The sequence below is a fragment of the Malurus melanocephalus genome, unplaced genomic scaffold (genome assembly GCF_030028575.1).
Source record: "Malurus melanocephalus ecotype Western Australia unplaced genomic scaffold, MMel_1.1 scaffold_576, whole genome shotgun sequence".
In the NCBI taxonomy this organism is placed as follows: Eukaryota; Metazoa; Chordata; class Aves; order Passeriformes; family Maluridae; genus Malurus; species Malurus melanocephalus.
In genome coordinates, this window is record NW_026623808.1 from 400,299 (window position 1) to 414,129 (window position 13,831).

The following is a 13,831-nucleotide window of genomic DNA, read 5'->3' on the forward strand; positions in this document are numbered from 1 at the left end:
TCCCTTTTGAGAAGCAGACACTTTGAGCCATCACTGGGCTGCTTAATTTTGTGCTTTTGATTTGCAAATAAACGAGCTCAGCTTTGGTGCCAGAGGCTTTCTTTGCTCCTGCTTTCATTTGCCTGGGCTCAGTCCAAATTGTYACTGAGCAATCTTGTTTCCCACCATGCAGGCTCTGTTCAGCCTCTCCTGTGTTCCCCATATCACTGAGCTTTCTGTGTCACCATGTGCCTGTTGTCTCAGGTATAATAAGCCAAGGAGCACAAGCAGTGGTCTTGTTGTCCTGCCTGAAGGCAGCACTGCTCAGGTAGAGCCATGAGCAGGTCGGCCAGGCAGCCCTCATGGCTGTGCAGTGSGAGGGTGGGTGGGTGCACATTCAGGAATGTGTTGGGTGCTGTGTGCCAGGTACCTGCTCTGGGTCAGGTACACGGCTCAGCTGTGCTCTGTCTGGTCTCTGCCTAGGTCGTGTGGTGAACATCAGCAGCATGATGGGGCGGATGGGCAGCCCTGCCAGGTCACCCTACTGCATCACCAAGTTTGGTGTGGAAGCCTTCTCCGACTGCCTGCGCTAYGAGATGCAGCCCCAGGGAGTCATGGTCAGCATCGTGGAGCCCGGCAACTTCATCGCCGGCACCAACCTGTACAGCCCCGAGCGGATCAAAGCCATCGCYGACAAAATGTGGGACGAGCTCCCCGAGATCGTGCGCAAGGACTACGGCCGCAAGTACTTCGACGAGCAGGTCAGCAAGATGGAGTCGTACTGCAACAGCGGCTCGAGGGACACGTCGCCGGTGATCGAGAGCGTGGCACACGCGCTCACCGCCACGGCCCCCTACACCCGCTACCACCCCATGGATTACTACTGGTGGCTGCGCATGCAGATCATGACCCACATGCCCGCTGCCATCGCAGACCGGCTCTACGTCTACTGAGGCCTCACACTCATAAGCTACCCAGGTGGGAAATATGTTTTAAAGAGAGCTTTGTACACACTTCCCATTAGTCCTTTTTAAATTTTTCTAACCTCATTTCAGAGTACTGTATTTTAGCTCTAAAGGGTTCATTTAAGTATCTGACTTATCCTAAAGGGCAGTAATTTGCAAGGAATGTTTCATAGGCAGGAATATGTTATGTTTGTGCAGGGACAGTGATTATTTTGCTATTTATTTCATGTAGTCCTTTCTTTTTTTCACCTCAAATATGAAGCTATAATCATTATTTAAACTGCAATTGCTCTGAAGTGTTTTCAGAATAATTTCTGCTGATGGCCGAACACAATCTTCACAATTCCTGCCTAGGATTCAGCCTTCACACCCTCCATTCTAAAAAAGAATCCCTCCATGCTCTAATGCAAACCACTGCTTCCTCATGACAAAGAATGTCCGACTGACTTTTCCAGGCCTGGTCACAGTAGCCCAAGGCAGAGAAGAGACTTTTTTAATTTGGGGATCAGAACACAAAATGCTCAAGGTGCTGAAACTGAGCAACTGACCCCATCCCTTTCTCTCTTAGAATTATACTGATGAAACACTAGAGAAAAGGAACCGGTCTGCTTTTCCCACACGTTTTTTTTGCAAAGGAGTTGAATGATCCAGGGACTCAACCTTGCAGACTTTCCCCGCAGGAGTTTCTTACTCGTATGAGCATTCCCATGACTGTGAGCAGCTTTACGCACAGGACTGCAGGTGTCAGGATTGGCCTGCAGTGACATTTCMCTTCTCTTCACCGGTAACTGAGCGTGAACTCCAGAGCTAGCTTGGRGAGGAGTTTCACTCAAGCTCCTGTGGTTTGTGAGAAGCACTGCAGAGCAGGTGGAGCACAGAGGGTTATAGTCACATCAGTAAATACCCTTCTTGCCAGGGACCTCATTTACAGCCAAGTATTCTTACAGCACCTTGCACAGAAGGGCCTTAACCCTGACCAGGCCTCCAGCACTGCAGCACGGGTGATGATAACAATAATAACTTCCATTGAAGGAGTCACTGAGCTGAAATACATGCAACATAACATAGATCTATCAGAACATCCATAACAATAAAGTTAACTTTAGGAGCTCATTTCCATGATGGTTGTTTACATATCTGAGAAACATTTGTTTTGTACTTTAAGAAAAGAAAAGGAAAAAAAAAAAGAGCCTTTCATGGGGAATTCAGGAAGAGTAAATTTTTTAAGCTTGAAAGGCAAAAATAAAAAGTAATCAGTAACCATTGTTAGTGAAGTTAAAAAGAAAAGATCTCATGTGCTCTAGTAACATACTGTGACATGATCAAACTCCTTTGGCTTAATAAATGTATACATGAATGGTAACAAAATTCAGAGGCTCCCTCTCTTTATTTTTGAAGTATAAAAGGTGAAGGCTCATTCTGTAGTGGTGAGGTTCATGCCTGTTACACACACATCATTCAGAGGCTCATCTGCAGTGTTGAGCCTTACATGTCAGTACTGGATAGTGTAATACTTTTGTAGGACTATTCATGAAAGTACCAGCTGTGTCCTCCATCTCGTGACAGAAATGCCTAACCCCTGGACTCTGTGTAGTCACAGCTCTTAAAACCTGCGTTTGTAGTGGACTCTTGCAGATTACAAAGGATTATTATGGATTATTCCTAAGGGATCAGGAAGGGAAACTGAGCTCTGAAGAGGGGAGGATTGTGGCAGTGATTCAGCAGGGTAGCACACAACAGGTCAYTGACAGATCCCAAATAAATCCCCACAAGAGATTTGCTTGTTTCCAGACTTTGCTGATTTTCTCCAGAATCCCAGCAGCGGTAGCTGCATCTTGAGTGCAGGGCGTATTGCCTTGTTTTCCAACACATGGACTCTTCTCTGGGACAAAACACGAGTATGAACTACCCCACAGGCRCCAAGACTGAATTTTAAAGCAGAGCAAAACACCTGGATAACAATATGGCAGGTGACACAACAGAGAGAGAAAAGCCTTTACAAGGGTAGTTCTTGCAGTCTAAAATTTGGTTCTTGAGATGCTAAGTAGCATAAAAAAATCATGTAATTCCTCCTGGGATGCTACCTCCCAATTTTACTTTTGTGTTTTAATAGAGACATCAGTGAAGTTAGATATGGAGGAAACTGGATGCACAGCCAAGTTCTCTCAGTTTAGCTCAGAGACCCCTGAGACCAAATGTAGCAGGTGTTCAACAGACAGTGTACATTCCCAGCCAGAGGCATAAAGCTGAGCAGGGATAATTGCACTGATACCTACATGGCATCTCTGGAGGCTCCTGAACGCTGCCATCAGGTGTCCCCAGGGAGCTCTGAAGCTGTGACCCCACACCAGGGCCAGAGCAGGTGTGACAATTCCACTGCCCTGCAGTGCAAGTCACAAGCTGTGTGGTTTCATATGATGGGGAGGCAATGGCTGGAGTGCCCCTGTGCATCCACAGCTGTTGCAATGTTTCTGTGTGAGGTTTCCTGATGCTGGGAGAGTTTGGGAGCAGATTTGTGGTCAGGAGGGCAGCAAGCTGGCTACTTCTGCTGGGATCTTGGCAATCCCCTGATTTCAGGGTTTGCCCTGAGAAGCGCATTAAAAGCTAATCCCCTCTGGATTTTCAWGACTGTCCTTTTGACTCAGAGCACTCTGGTCCTGCCTGCATGGTGCCACTGCTGCTCCTGGAATAGCTTCAGCTCAAGTTTATTTGAGAACTGAAAAGAACAAAAGAATAGCAAAGAGGACTTGGCCAGGCAGCTCCTCTGCTTCTGCTTCCTCAGGAGGAGCTGGGRAAGCTGGAGGGATCAGTTTGCAGGGGTGCCCACACCTGGGTTCCAGTCACATCCCAGCAGGCTGGAGGAAGGGCGCTCCCCAAATTTCTTGATGAAGACCCTTGGTGATGATGCAACAGATCTCACTATGCAGCATCCCTTAGGCAACCTGGAGTTAAAAATAACTTTCCCTTGGTGGTGGGAAGTAGTAGAGATGGAGTAATTTTAACTACAGCTGTTACRTCTTGTTCTGAGCCTTAATGTGAAAATCATGAAGTCCTACCCACTTCAGAACTTTTTCCTCCCAATGATGAAGGTGGTTAGTACCAGCATTTAGTGACTCCTTACTGCCACATTGTCAGGATGAAGTGCAGGGATTTCCTGCTCTGGAAAATGGAAAGAGGAAAGGACCAGTCMTGTTCAGGCACTGTTAAACAGCACAGCACAAGGTGTCTTCCCCAGCTGAATTAAACACAACAATTAAATAGGTCCTCAATTAAACATAAAAGTGGCTCAGTTGCTGAACTACAAAGTCAAATCCATGTCTGTTCTGAGGCTGGACTGAAGCCAAGGGGGCCTTGCTGCAAAGTGTACATGCAGCTGCTGGCACTTCAGGGACTGTGGCTCTGAAAAGAAAGTATCTTTCCAGAAAACAAGATAAGCATAACTCACAGATCTGACACTCCCCTGGGGAGGTACCACTTGGGAACACTGCATCGGTTTCTCTCCCCTCTTTCCCAACAGTGATGCAGGGCTTGCTCTGCTGCCTTGGGGTGCTGTGGACTTAAACTGGTGCTTCATGTGAGATAAAGGGCTGGCCTGGTACCACCAAAGCAGCAAGCAGGGAATTCTTCCTCACTGAGCAYGAGTGCAGGAAGCAGGAGAGCCTGTGCACCTGTGACACGGCTGGCAGGTGGCACTGGCAGTGCCACCCTTTGCTCATCACCACCCATCACCTGAGCATYGCAACCCTCGCTGGATGGGGGTGAAAGGGGTGCTGTGAATATGCTCCAATGCCAGCAGTCAGATGGGGCAGCATCCCTCTGCTCTGGAGGGATGGACTGCCTGGAGCAGTCACAGCACTGCCCCTGCCAACAGTGAGAGTGGTGATGGCAAACGGGGATGCCAGCTCGGCCTGTGTTTCTGGGGGCTTCCACCTCCATCATAGACGTGCAGTGGCACAGGTGCCATCCTGCAGCTCTCCTGCAACCAGATGGGGAGAGTGGAGGTAGTTGCCTACCATCTTCTGCCTTCCAAAGGATCCCAGGAACTTCTGGTCTGTCTGAAAATCACAAATCAGGCTGTTCTGCTTCCAGAGCCAGCAGGCAGCTCCCTGCGGTCTGTGGGGAGTGTTGGGGTGAGGTGTCTGGCTAAGATGTAGGTTGTTATCTTTAAGTAATTTTTGCTAACATAGTGTTTTGTTTGTGGTTATTTGAAGATGCCTTTTGTCAGCATCTGCCTCTGTTCACATGTGAGTATTTTTGACTTTCTGGGGCTCTGCCACCATAATGAACTGGAAGGGGGAGTGGACCTGGCTACAGCCTCCTCCAGTCATCCCCTCCCTCCCTTCCCTAGCACAAGGTTGTGCAATTATTTGTGTGATGTGGGACATCTTTAGCAGAAAAGCTTGGGAGACCTGTCCTCACCACCCACATGAGTCCTGGGGAAACAGAGCTCTCCCAAAGCGGGGGTGCTCTGGTTTCTCAGCCGTGCAGCAAGCAGGTCAGCCCACCCACAAACTAGTTGGGATCTGTGGTGCTGAGGAGCTGTGGCCTGGGAATTGCAGCCTCTCTGCAGCCACCCCAGACAGGTGCAGGCCTTGGCAGGGCCTTTGGGCTGTTCTCCCTTTGCTTGTCTGACAGGCTTCAGTGTGCGGGTCCCTGGAGTGTTTGCTCCCCTCACTGCTCACCTCTCCCACAGCAAACGGAGCACTGAAGAGAAGTCTTGTCTTTCCCAACAGTCTAGTCCCATGAGTTTAATCTTCTGTGTCCCAAGAGGATATAGAAAACTAAAATCCCCTTCTGGCCTTGTGCAGGCATTCATCCTTGAGCACAACCTTACTTTATTTTCCAGCCAGAACTGCAAGTTGGGAAGCAACTGGAGCCTGCTCGCCTCCTCTCTGAATACCCACACAGCAAACYCCCAAAAAGCTCCTTGCTGGAGCTGGGGATGAAAGTGTAAATGTTGCCATCCTGGTTTCTTCCCCTGCAGTGAATGTCAGAGCAGTAGCCTAAAAATGCAGTAATATCCGGAGTGATCACTGGTGGTATTTCTGACTTTGCCTGGAGCAGGATGAACCATARATCTTGTGGAATAACATGTTGCCACAGAGACTTCCAGCCAGTTTTTCAGGCCTTAGGAGTCTTAATGCTGCCAGAGCATCTAAGCCAGCCCACCCAGAGCTGGGCATTACTAGTGCAGAAAGCAGGAGCTTTCCATTGTGTCCATGAAAACAGGGTGAGTATTTGGTGCCTCCCCGTATCTGAGATCTGGGAGGTATTGGGGGAAGCTTTTACCAGCATCCAATCTACCACACAGTGAAACTGGAGTATTTGTTGTCATGAGACTGAAAGTATAACTTTGGGTTATTCTTGATGTGTCAGCTCTGAATCTGCAATGAGTTTAAAACCAGAGAAAGATCTTACTCCCTGATGTGTYATCAGGACCTTGCCAGCACCAGCTGGGGTTCACTGTCCTGACCATGGCTCAGGATCCCATTTCAGCTCTGTGCATTCCATCTGGAGAGGGGATGGAGGATGCTGGTGTTCAGCCCCACTGGGCTGGGTTCACCCCTGCAATCCCTGCCAGCCCCCCAGAGCAGCACTCAGGGACAAGGGATGATCTGCTTCCGTGGGGAGGCTCCTGGCACCCTGACACTGCTCACACTCAGCCTGCTGCACTTAGGAATGGTTCCAGTGACACCAGGAGGTCACCACCTCTTTCTTTGTCCTCTGCTCCTTGACCCTGCTGCTGCTTCTCCYTGTGGAGAGGTCTCTGCTGTCCCCTGTGGATGTGGCTGTAGAGGATGTGCCTCTGGCCGGCTGCTGGTGCACAGCAGAGGGTGCTGGATCAGCGGGAGCAGAGGGAGCTGCTTTCCTCTGGCTTTTCTCTGAAGCTCCTCTGGATGCCACCCTGCTCCTTGYCTCTCCAGCCTGCTCTGTGGGGATKAGCTATGCTTGGCAGASACCTTTGCAGATGAGGGAATCACCTTCCACCCCACAGAGACAGGGATTTGCATTGCCTTTGCTGATGTTTTGGGACAGCCCTACCTATCTGTGTTGTTATCAGGAATTTCCTGTAGTGCTGAGTCCTTCAGCAAGGAGCTCAGCTGCTGTGGAGCAGCACTTCCCACCAGGAACACACTGGCCTGCCTGGAAACCTGGGTTCTGCACAGGACAGAGGAGGCCAAAGCCTGGCACCACTTGGATTGATGCAGCCTGGACAGCATTCCCAGGGGTGCAACCCTTCCTCCCCATCCCTCGAGTCCTTCTGAGCTCCTCCATTGTTTCTCAGCTCTTGAGAGATCCCTTGGGCTAATTCTCAGCAAGATCAGTGTGCTCCAAGTATAGCACTAAAGAGYGAGTGGCTTGGCAGGGTTGGGGTGGAGGGGCAGCAAAAGGCTCCCGGGCTTTCAAGAGATTGATTTTATTTTCTGCTGTTGTTTCTAAAAGCAAGTTTCCCTTGCAGACTCGGTGCTGACGGGAGGGGTGGGTGGGTGKTCCGTGGGGCAGCAGGGCACAGGGGTGCTGCGGGGTGAGATGGGCACACAGCGATGTGGCAGGGGTGCCAGGGGGGGACATTGTGGCATCTCGAGGAGGTTACAGGGATTCTGCCAAAGGATGCATGTGTGTCCTGCTCCGGCTGCCACTGGAGGGCCGGGAGGTGATGCTTGGGAGGATGGGCTGTCCCTGAGGTGTCTGCCCTGACCTGAACCCCCTGCAGTCCTCGCAGCCACCCGCCATGGGTGCTGTGGCCCCAGCTGGGTGYCCTGTGTGCTGGGTGAGGGTGAACAATCGTCCCCAGGCCCTGAGAAGGTCCCTTTCAKCCCTGGCAGATGAGAACAAGAGGCGACACATCTGCCAGAGACGATTCAGTGCTGGCACAAAGCACAGACAGAGCTGAGCYGCTCCCTGGTGCTGCTGGCCAGGCACGGGCTGGTACCACACCACGGGGCTGAGCCCCAGCCGCCACCCTGAAAGGCCCTTTGTGGCCCTGGCTGCTGCACCCTGACCTTGTGCCTCAATCCGTGCTCCCATCCTCTCTCTCATGGCAGCATCCTGCACACAGCTGCATTTGTGACTTTCTTACCTGCTGGAGTTGTGCTCTGCTTTGTACCATAGTGGAAACCTGGGCCAAAATCCTTCAGAAATCCCTCTCAGTGGAGTGTGAAGCAGCAGCATTAAATTTTGGGGGKTTCCTCTAGATGTGACCACTCTTGAGCTGTGCTGAGCAGAAAGGCTCCTGTGCCAGTGTCTGAGCTGTGATGCTGTCCCAGGACACTCATTGTGTCCGAATGCCACATGTCCCACATGGCACTGAGGGCCACCAGCTCTGTTCCCAGCAAAGGCTCATGCCAGAGCTTCTCACTTGGCCCTGAGATCTGTGTGCAGGGGCTGACCTGGCTCTGGGTGCCCACTGGCACACAGCTCTGCCCAGCAGCACTGGGGCTTTGCCTTTCTGCTCTGTCCCTGCCTGGAATGGGATTGCTGCTAACGCTGCTCCTGGAGAGCAAACAAGGCCATGGGTGGCCCTAGGTGGGCTCAGTGGTGTGGCCTGGCACRTGCAGGGGTCACAGCGAGGAGCCAGGGGTGGGCAGGTGTCCTGGTGTCTGAGAATAACATCAGGCATTCTTCATGCCCATTCCAAGKCAACGTTGGGGCCCTGGAGGACTTCATCTTCTGACTGCTGTTTCTTGTCTTGTGTAATTCCTTAAAAAAAAACAAAAAAAAACAGGCATGCAAATTCCATCCCAGAAATGAAAAAAATGCACCCAGATTCCCAGCCCAGCTATCAGCTAGGTCTCTGAGGAGGTGGGACACATGATACAGCCTGGCATCTCCAGGGGATCCCCACCAGGATGAGSTCCTGCCCCTGGAAAGCACCGCTCCCTCCCAGGCACCCAGCTCCCAGCCATGGAAATGGCACTGCCAGGATCACCGAGATCTTTAAATGTGCTTTCTGACAGGATTCACTGTGGCTTGATACAGCAGAGAGAAAGGGAATCCACCAGGAGTTACCCAGTGCCCTGTGGATGTCTGTTAGACTGCAGTGAGGATGAAAGCAGATGGAATTTTTTTAGGGCTTGGCTGAAACATTCTTTAGGCTCCACTCTCGGCAGTGCTTTGAGCTGAGCTGGCGGCTTTGATCCCATGTGCGGTCGAGGAGCACGTGGGAGCTCCTGAGGCACTGCAGTGGTGAGCAGAGGGCAGATGGGGATTTTGCTTTGGCAATGCTGCTATTAGCTCAGTCACAACTGTTCTGGAGGATTTCTGACAGCAAACAGGCAGGGCTGGATTTTAGCCAGCTGGTAACCAGGTGGTGGATGTGTCTTCAGCTGTAACTGTACCGGTACACATTGCACCCCCACGGCAGAATTTTTAAAACATCACATTCCTTAAAAGACCTAATTTTGTASGGAGTATGAGTGCTGGCAGTAGCAACACCTACTGAAGCTTCTGCAGCAGTCCCTGAGCCTCCAGGAGGAAATGCAGGCACGGCTGCTTGGCGATGCTCCTCCCAGTCTGGGGGTCTGCGCACTCGGGAGCAACCCGTGTGTCCCCCAGCTCGGGCTGTGACCCCTCTGGCAGGCAGATCTGTCCCTCTCCTACCCTTTTAGGATCAGCCCCGCTGCAGCCCGATTACAGGCCTGGCTGGAAATGCAGACAGCATGGTTTTGGTGTGAGTCACAGAGGGTTTGGTGGCTTTTTCCTCCTCGCAGCTCCAGGCTCTCTGGCCAAAGCRGTCAGCTGGCAGCATCAGCCTCCCGGCCCCAAGGAGCAGATCTGCAATGCTTTCCTTGTGGAGACAGCTTTGTGTGAGTCCTGAGCAGGCTCCAGGGGAGCCACTAAGAATCCCAAATATTCTGGAGATATTTCATCTTTATTGGGGAAAATGACCCTGGAGGTGGGTGATGGAGAGGCTGGACTTCCCAGAGATCTTCAGTGTGGGGATCTGCTCCTGTGGGCTGGRAATGGTGCCTGCCATGGTCCCTTTCCCATCCCTGAGGCAAGCAGAGCTCCTTGTCTTTCCTGGGGAGCACAGAGACCTGCCCAACTTGCTCCCCTCTGCTAGCAGGAGTTCCTGAAGTGCCCGGTCTGTAAGGAGAGGCAGGTTTTGAATCACACTGCGTGTTACAGCTGGGGTACATGGACAAGGGCCAGATGGGAGCCCCTTCCCTGTCAGCTGGGGACAGAAGCAGCAGTTTCAGTGTTCAGATGTCACGAAGTACCTGGGAGGTGAGGGGAAGTCTGGCTGGGCTGCAGTCACAGAGCAGGGAGGGAGCACCATGTCTGTGACACATCCTGCTGCCTTGGCTGTGCTGTGTTTGGGGAGGGCAGGAGCAGCACCACGCTGGGTACTCACAGCTCAGGGCACAGGCACTGCCATCAGACACAGCCTGTGCGCCCCAGTGTCCCAAACCATGACAGACTCGTGTTTGAGCACCGAGTGATGGGGGCTGTGATGGATCCTGGTGCTCCCACAGACATCTGCCCCACACGGGCTCTCACCTGCGGTGTGCTCGGCTGTGTTGGGCCCGTGGGGTTTGCAGTGACTGTGCAACTCCCCAGATATCCCTCATCCTCTGACTTGTAACCCTCCTTGTCTTTGCTCTGCCCCTCACCCTGCTGTGAGCTTCCTCCCCGGGCTGCAACCTGGGCACCTCGGGCTCTCCTGCCACCTTCACCAAGGCTTCTGCACCATCCAGGACTGCTCCCAGCCTTCAGAAATGCTGATAATGCCCCCCTTAGCACTCAAAGGCTTACAGATCCTTGCAGCACCAGTAACAGTGGGAGCCATCTTTCATGAAAAGCACATTGCATTTTGTTTGTACTCAAAATAGATTGGGAAAGCTGTCTATGAATAATTCCAGAAACATCCCAAAAGAGGGGTGCACCTCTCAGGGTGCACCTCTGCAATGGGCACCGCTGATGTCCTGTCTGGGAACCCACTGTCCCCAGCCCCATGTCCCCAGCTCCAGCATCAGTTTGTAACATCAACATAACCCTGCCATTTGTGCTTACTTATGAGCATGTTTCTAATATTTCTAACCAAGCACATTATTTATTGGGATAAAATTGGCTAACCAGAGCGGTTGAAGGCTGCCCAGGGTCGGGAGGAGCACAAACACCTTTTTCTAACTCTGACACTCTGAGTCTTCCCAAGGTGAAGGCTGTCAGTACAATTTGCAGACATCACTGTRCAAGGGAAAGACAATTACTGCAGGGGAACCACTTCTCCTGGGTTTAATGATTCACCAGCATGTGTGGGTGCCATAAATCCCCAGGGGAGYGGGGGCAGGTGGCCTCACAAACATGCTATTCCCTGATGGAGCAYTGCAGCGATGCTGGCAATGCCATAGAGAGCTTCTCCCTGCCCTGGGTGCCTCAGAAAATGCTCTGAGAGGGCACAGGATGGTTCTGCAGCTCRTGGCACAGGAGCTGGACCATGCTGTGGGCTGTTCCTGTGATCCCTGCCATCCTGCAGTGGGAATCCTCGCTTGCCTGACAGTCTTTGCCATTGAGCTGTTCCYTGCAGCAATGCTCTGCTGTACAGAGGGAGGTGAGAACCCATCTTCACTCACCCTGGGTGCTCAGGGAGCTCCCAGACCCTCTGTGGCTCCCCACAGGGKTGTCACAGCCAACATTTGTGGATGTAGCACCTTGAGCCCTCCTTCACAGCAGCACTGTCTGCACTGCAGCCCCTGTTCCAGCTCCTGGGCTCTGCTGGGGGAGCAGCCGGGGCTCTGGGGCTGCTCCTCTCTGCCCTGGCACCCATGGRGTGTCCTGGCTTTGGCACCAGGTCCTGCACGGCTCTGTACCAGCTGTCTGACAGGGAGAGCACATGGCGTGAGCCGTGGAACAGTCGGTTTGTAATGGAAATGCTGCCCGCAGGGCTCCCTCTGCTCCTCTGAACCCCCTGTGCCTTATATCATACGGTTTGTATGAAAACACAGGCCATTTCCAGGCACAAAAGGCATGATTAGAGATAGGATGACACACAGAGGAACTCATACAGGGGCTGCAAGCTGAAGAGATCGTTCTCCCCAGCAAAGGCTTTTTTACATGGGATTTACACACTGCTTTTGCAGAGAGGAGGCTTGTAGGAAGAAAAAAAAAAGATTTTCTTTTTTCCCCAGCTAAAAAAGCCTGGTAAAAATCTGTGTCCATGTGTTATTTATTGTCACAAAATATTTGTCTGACAATTATAATCACTGCTGCTATCTCCAATGTGTCTTAAAGCTTAATTGCCTGAACATTTTTGTTAGCAGTGAGATAATTCTTGCCTCAACAATTATTATCCCATAGCAGCTTATGTCACCTGCTGCCTCCACCAGCACCATGTGCTCAGCAAGGGCCGTTTGCCGGCTCCTGTGAGCCTCCACCAGGCATGGCATGGACTGCAGAGCTGTGCTGTGGGTGGTGATGGAGGTGAGGAAACCTGAGGGAGGAGTGGCTGTGGGGAGCAGGGAGGCAAGCAGCAGCACGGCAGAGACACAGATATGAAGAGTTAGGCCAGCGTGAATTYGTCACCCAGAGTGAACCGCTCAGCAAGTGCCCATGGGATGTTTTTAGGGTTTCCCTGGCTGAGTGCCATTGGGGCAGGCAGGGYGAGGAGGTGCTGCTGCCCCTCAAAACAGGGCAGAGAATGCTGCACCCTCCTCACCCTGATCGCTTTTGCTCACCTGAACCCTGGGGCTGACCAGGGGCTCACACAGCCCCGGCAGCAGCTCGATCTCGGGGCTCCCTTGGCAATGGCAAAGCCAGGGGAAGGCGGCATTGCCCTCTAGCATGTTCCAAAAGGCAGCGTGCTGTAAAATTCATTACCCTCAGACTAGTTTTAGCCCTCCTGTAAAATACATTTTGTGTCTAATCTTGGTAACGCGTCGTCTCTTCGCCAGCAGCCTGGCAGTGCGTTTCACTGCCGATGAGTAACGAGAGGAGCCTCTCACCGCCCTGCTTGGCAGGCGCATATGGTACCCTGTTCTGGAGACGCCTTTTCAGGCTGTTTGAGCTGCCATCACCAGCCCTGGGCGCMCAAAGCATCCCGCGGCAGGTGAGATGCCGTCTCTCCGCCTCTGTGCGGGTGGATGTGCCCAGGGATGTGCGGGGCTGAGCTCGGGGTCCAGCCGGGCGCTCACAGCCCGTAGGTGCACACGGGGCTCGCATCCCTTCGGGTCCTGTCTGTCCTCCAAAATGAGCTGTGTTAGAYCAGCACCGGGCTCATTTCTCCTCTTGGGCACCTACAGCCCATTTAAATCTATTTGAAGCGGTCTGTGGAGCGGAGCATCCCTCAGGATCTGGCACTCTGCTGACCTCGGGAACAGAAAACCGAACAATCTCCATTTCTTCATCGAAGGAAGGCAGAAGAAATGTTGCAGATTACGGAGAACCTTTGCTGAGCAAGGAAAGACAAATTCTCGTGACCTGTAGGGGCTGATGGGTTTGGCAAGGACGAAGCCAACTCCCGGGGGGCTGCAGAAATCTGCGATCCCGGAGCCGGGGCAGCGGCTCTGCTGCCGCCCGCCGAATCCCCGCTGCCTCCAGGACTGCCATCGCCAGCTCTGCTCGTGTCCCCTGCCCCGAGATGATCCCAGCCACAGATTCCTGTTTGGTTCACGGGTTGGTATAGGGGGAGGAGGTTGTAGCACCCTCCTTTCGCTCCYGTCCCTGTTCCCGAATGAGTCACCGTGATGAAGGAGCTGAGCAACAGGCGAGAGGCTAATTCGCCGTGTGACGGTGATTCAGCCCCTGCGGGGTGGTGACAGCGTGAGCACAGCTATTGTTTCTCCCCACCAGCTGATGACAAAAGTGTTCCTGCCCCTCTCAYTGTGGAAGAAGAAATATGAACAAAGTGAGGTGTGAAATAGCGATGAGTGATGTCCCTGCTCCAGGGA

At 52.4% G+C, this 13,831-nt stretch overlaps 1 protein-coding gene across 2 annotated transcripts in view; it reads left to right on the forward strand.

Annotated features, from left to right (window-relative positions):
• The window catches only part of BDH1 (3-hydroxybutyrate dehydrogenase 1), an 11,843-nt gene extending 10,815 nt beyond the window's left edge, over positions 1-1,028 (forward strand). For both annotated transcript variants that reach the window (XM_057382590.1, XM_057382591.1), the window contains exon 7: positions 463-1,028. In XM_057382590.1, the coding sequence (XP_057238573.1) occupies positions 463-932 (470 nt within the window). In that variant the 3' untranslated portion in view covers positions 933-1,028. The remainder of the gene's footprint in view (positions 1-462) is intronic.
• Positions 1,029-13,831: the final 12,803 nt, after the last annotated feature.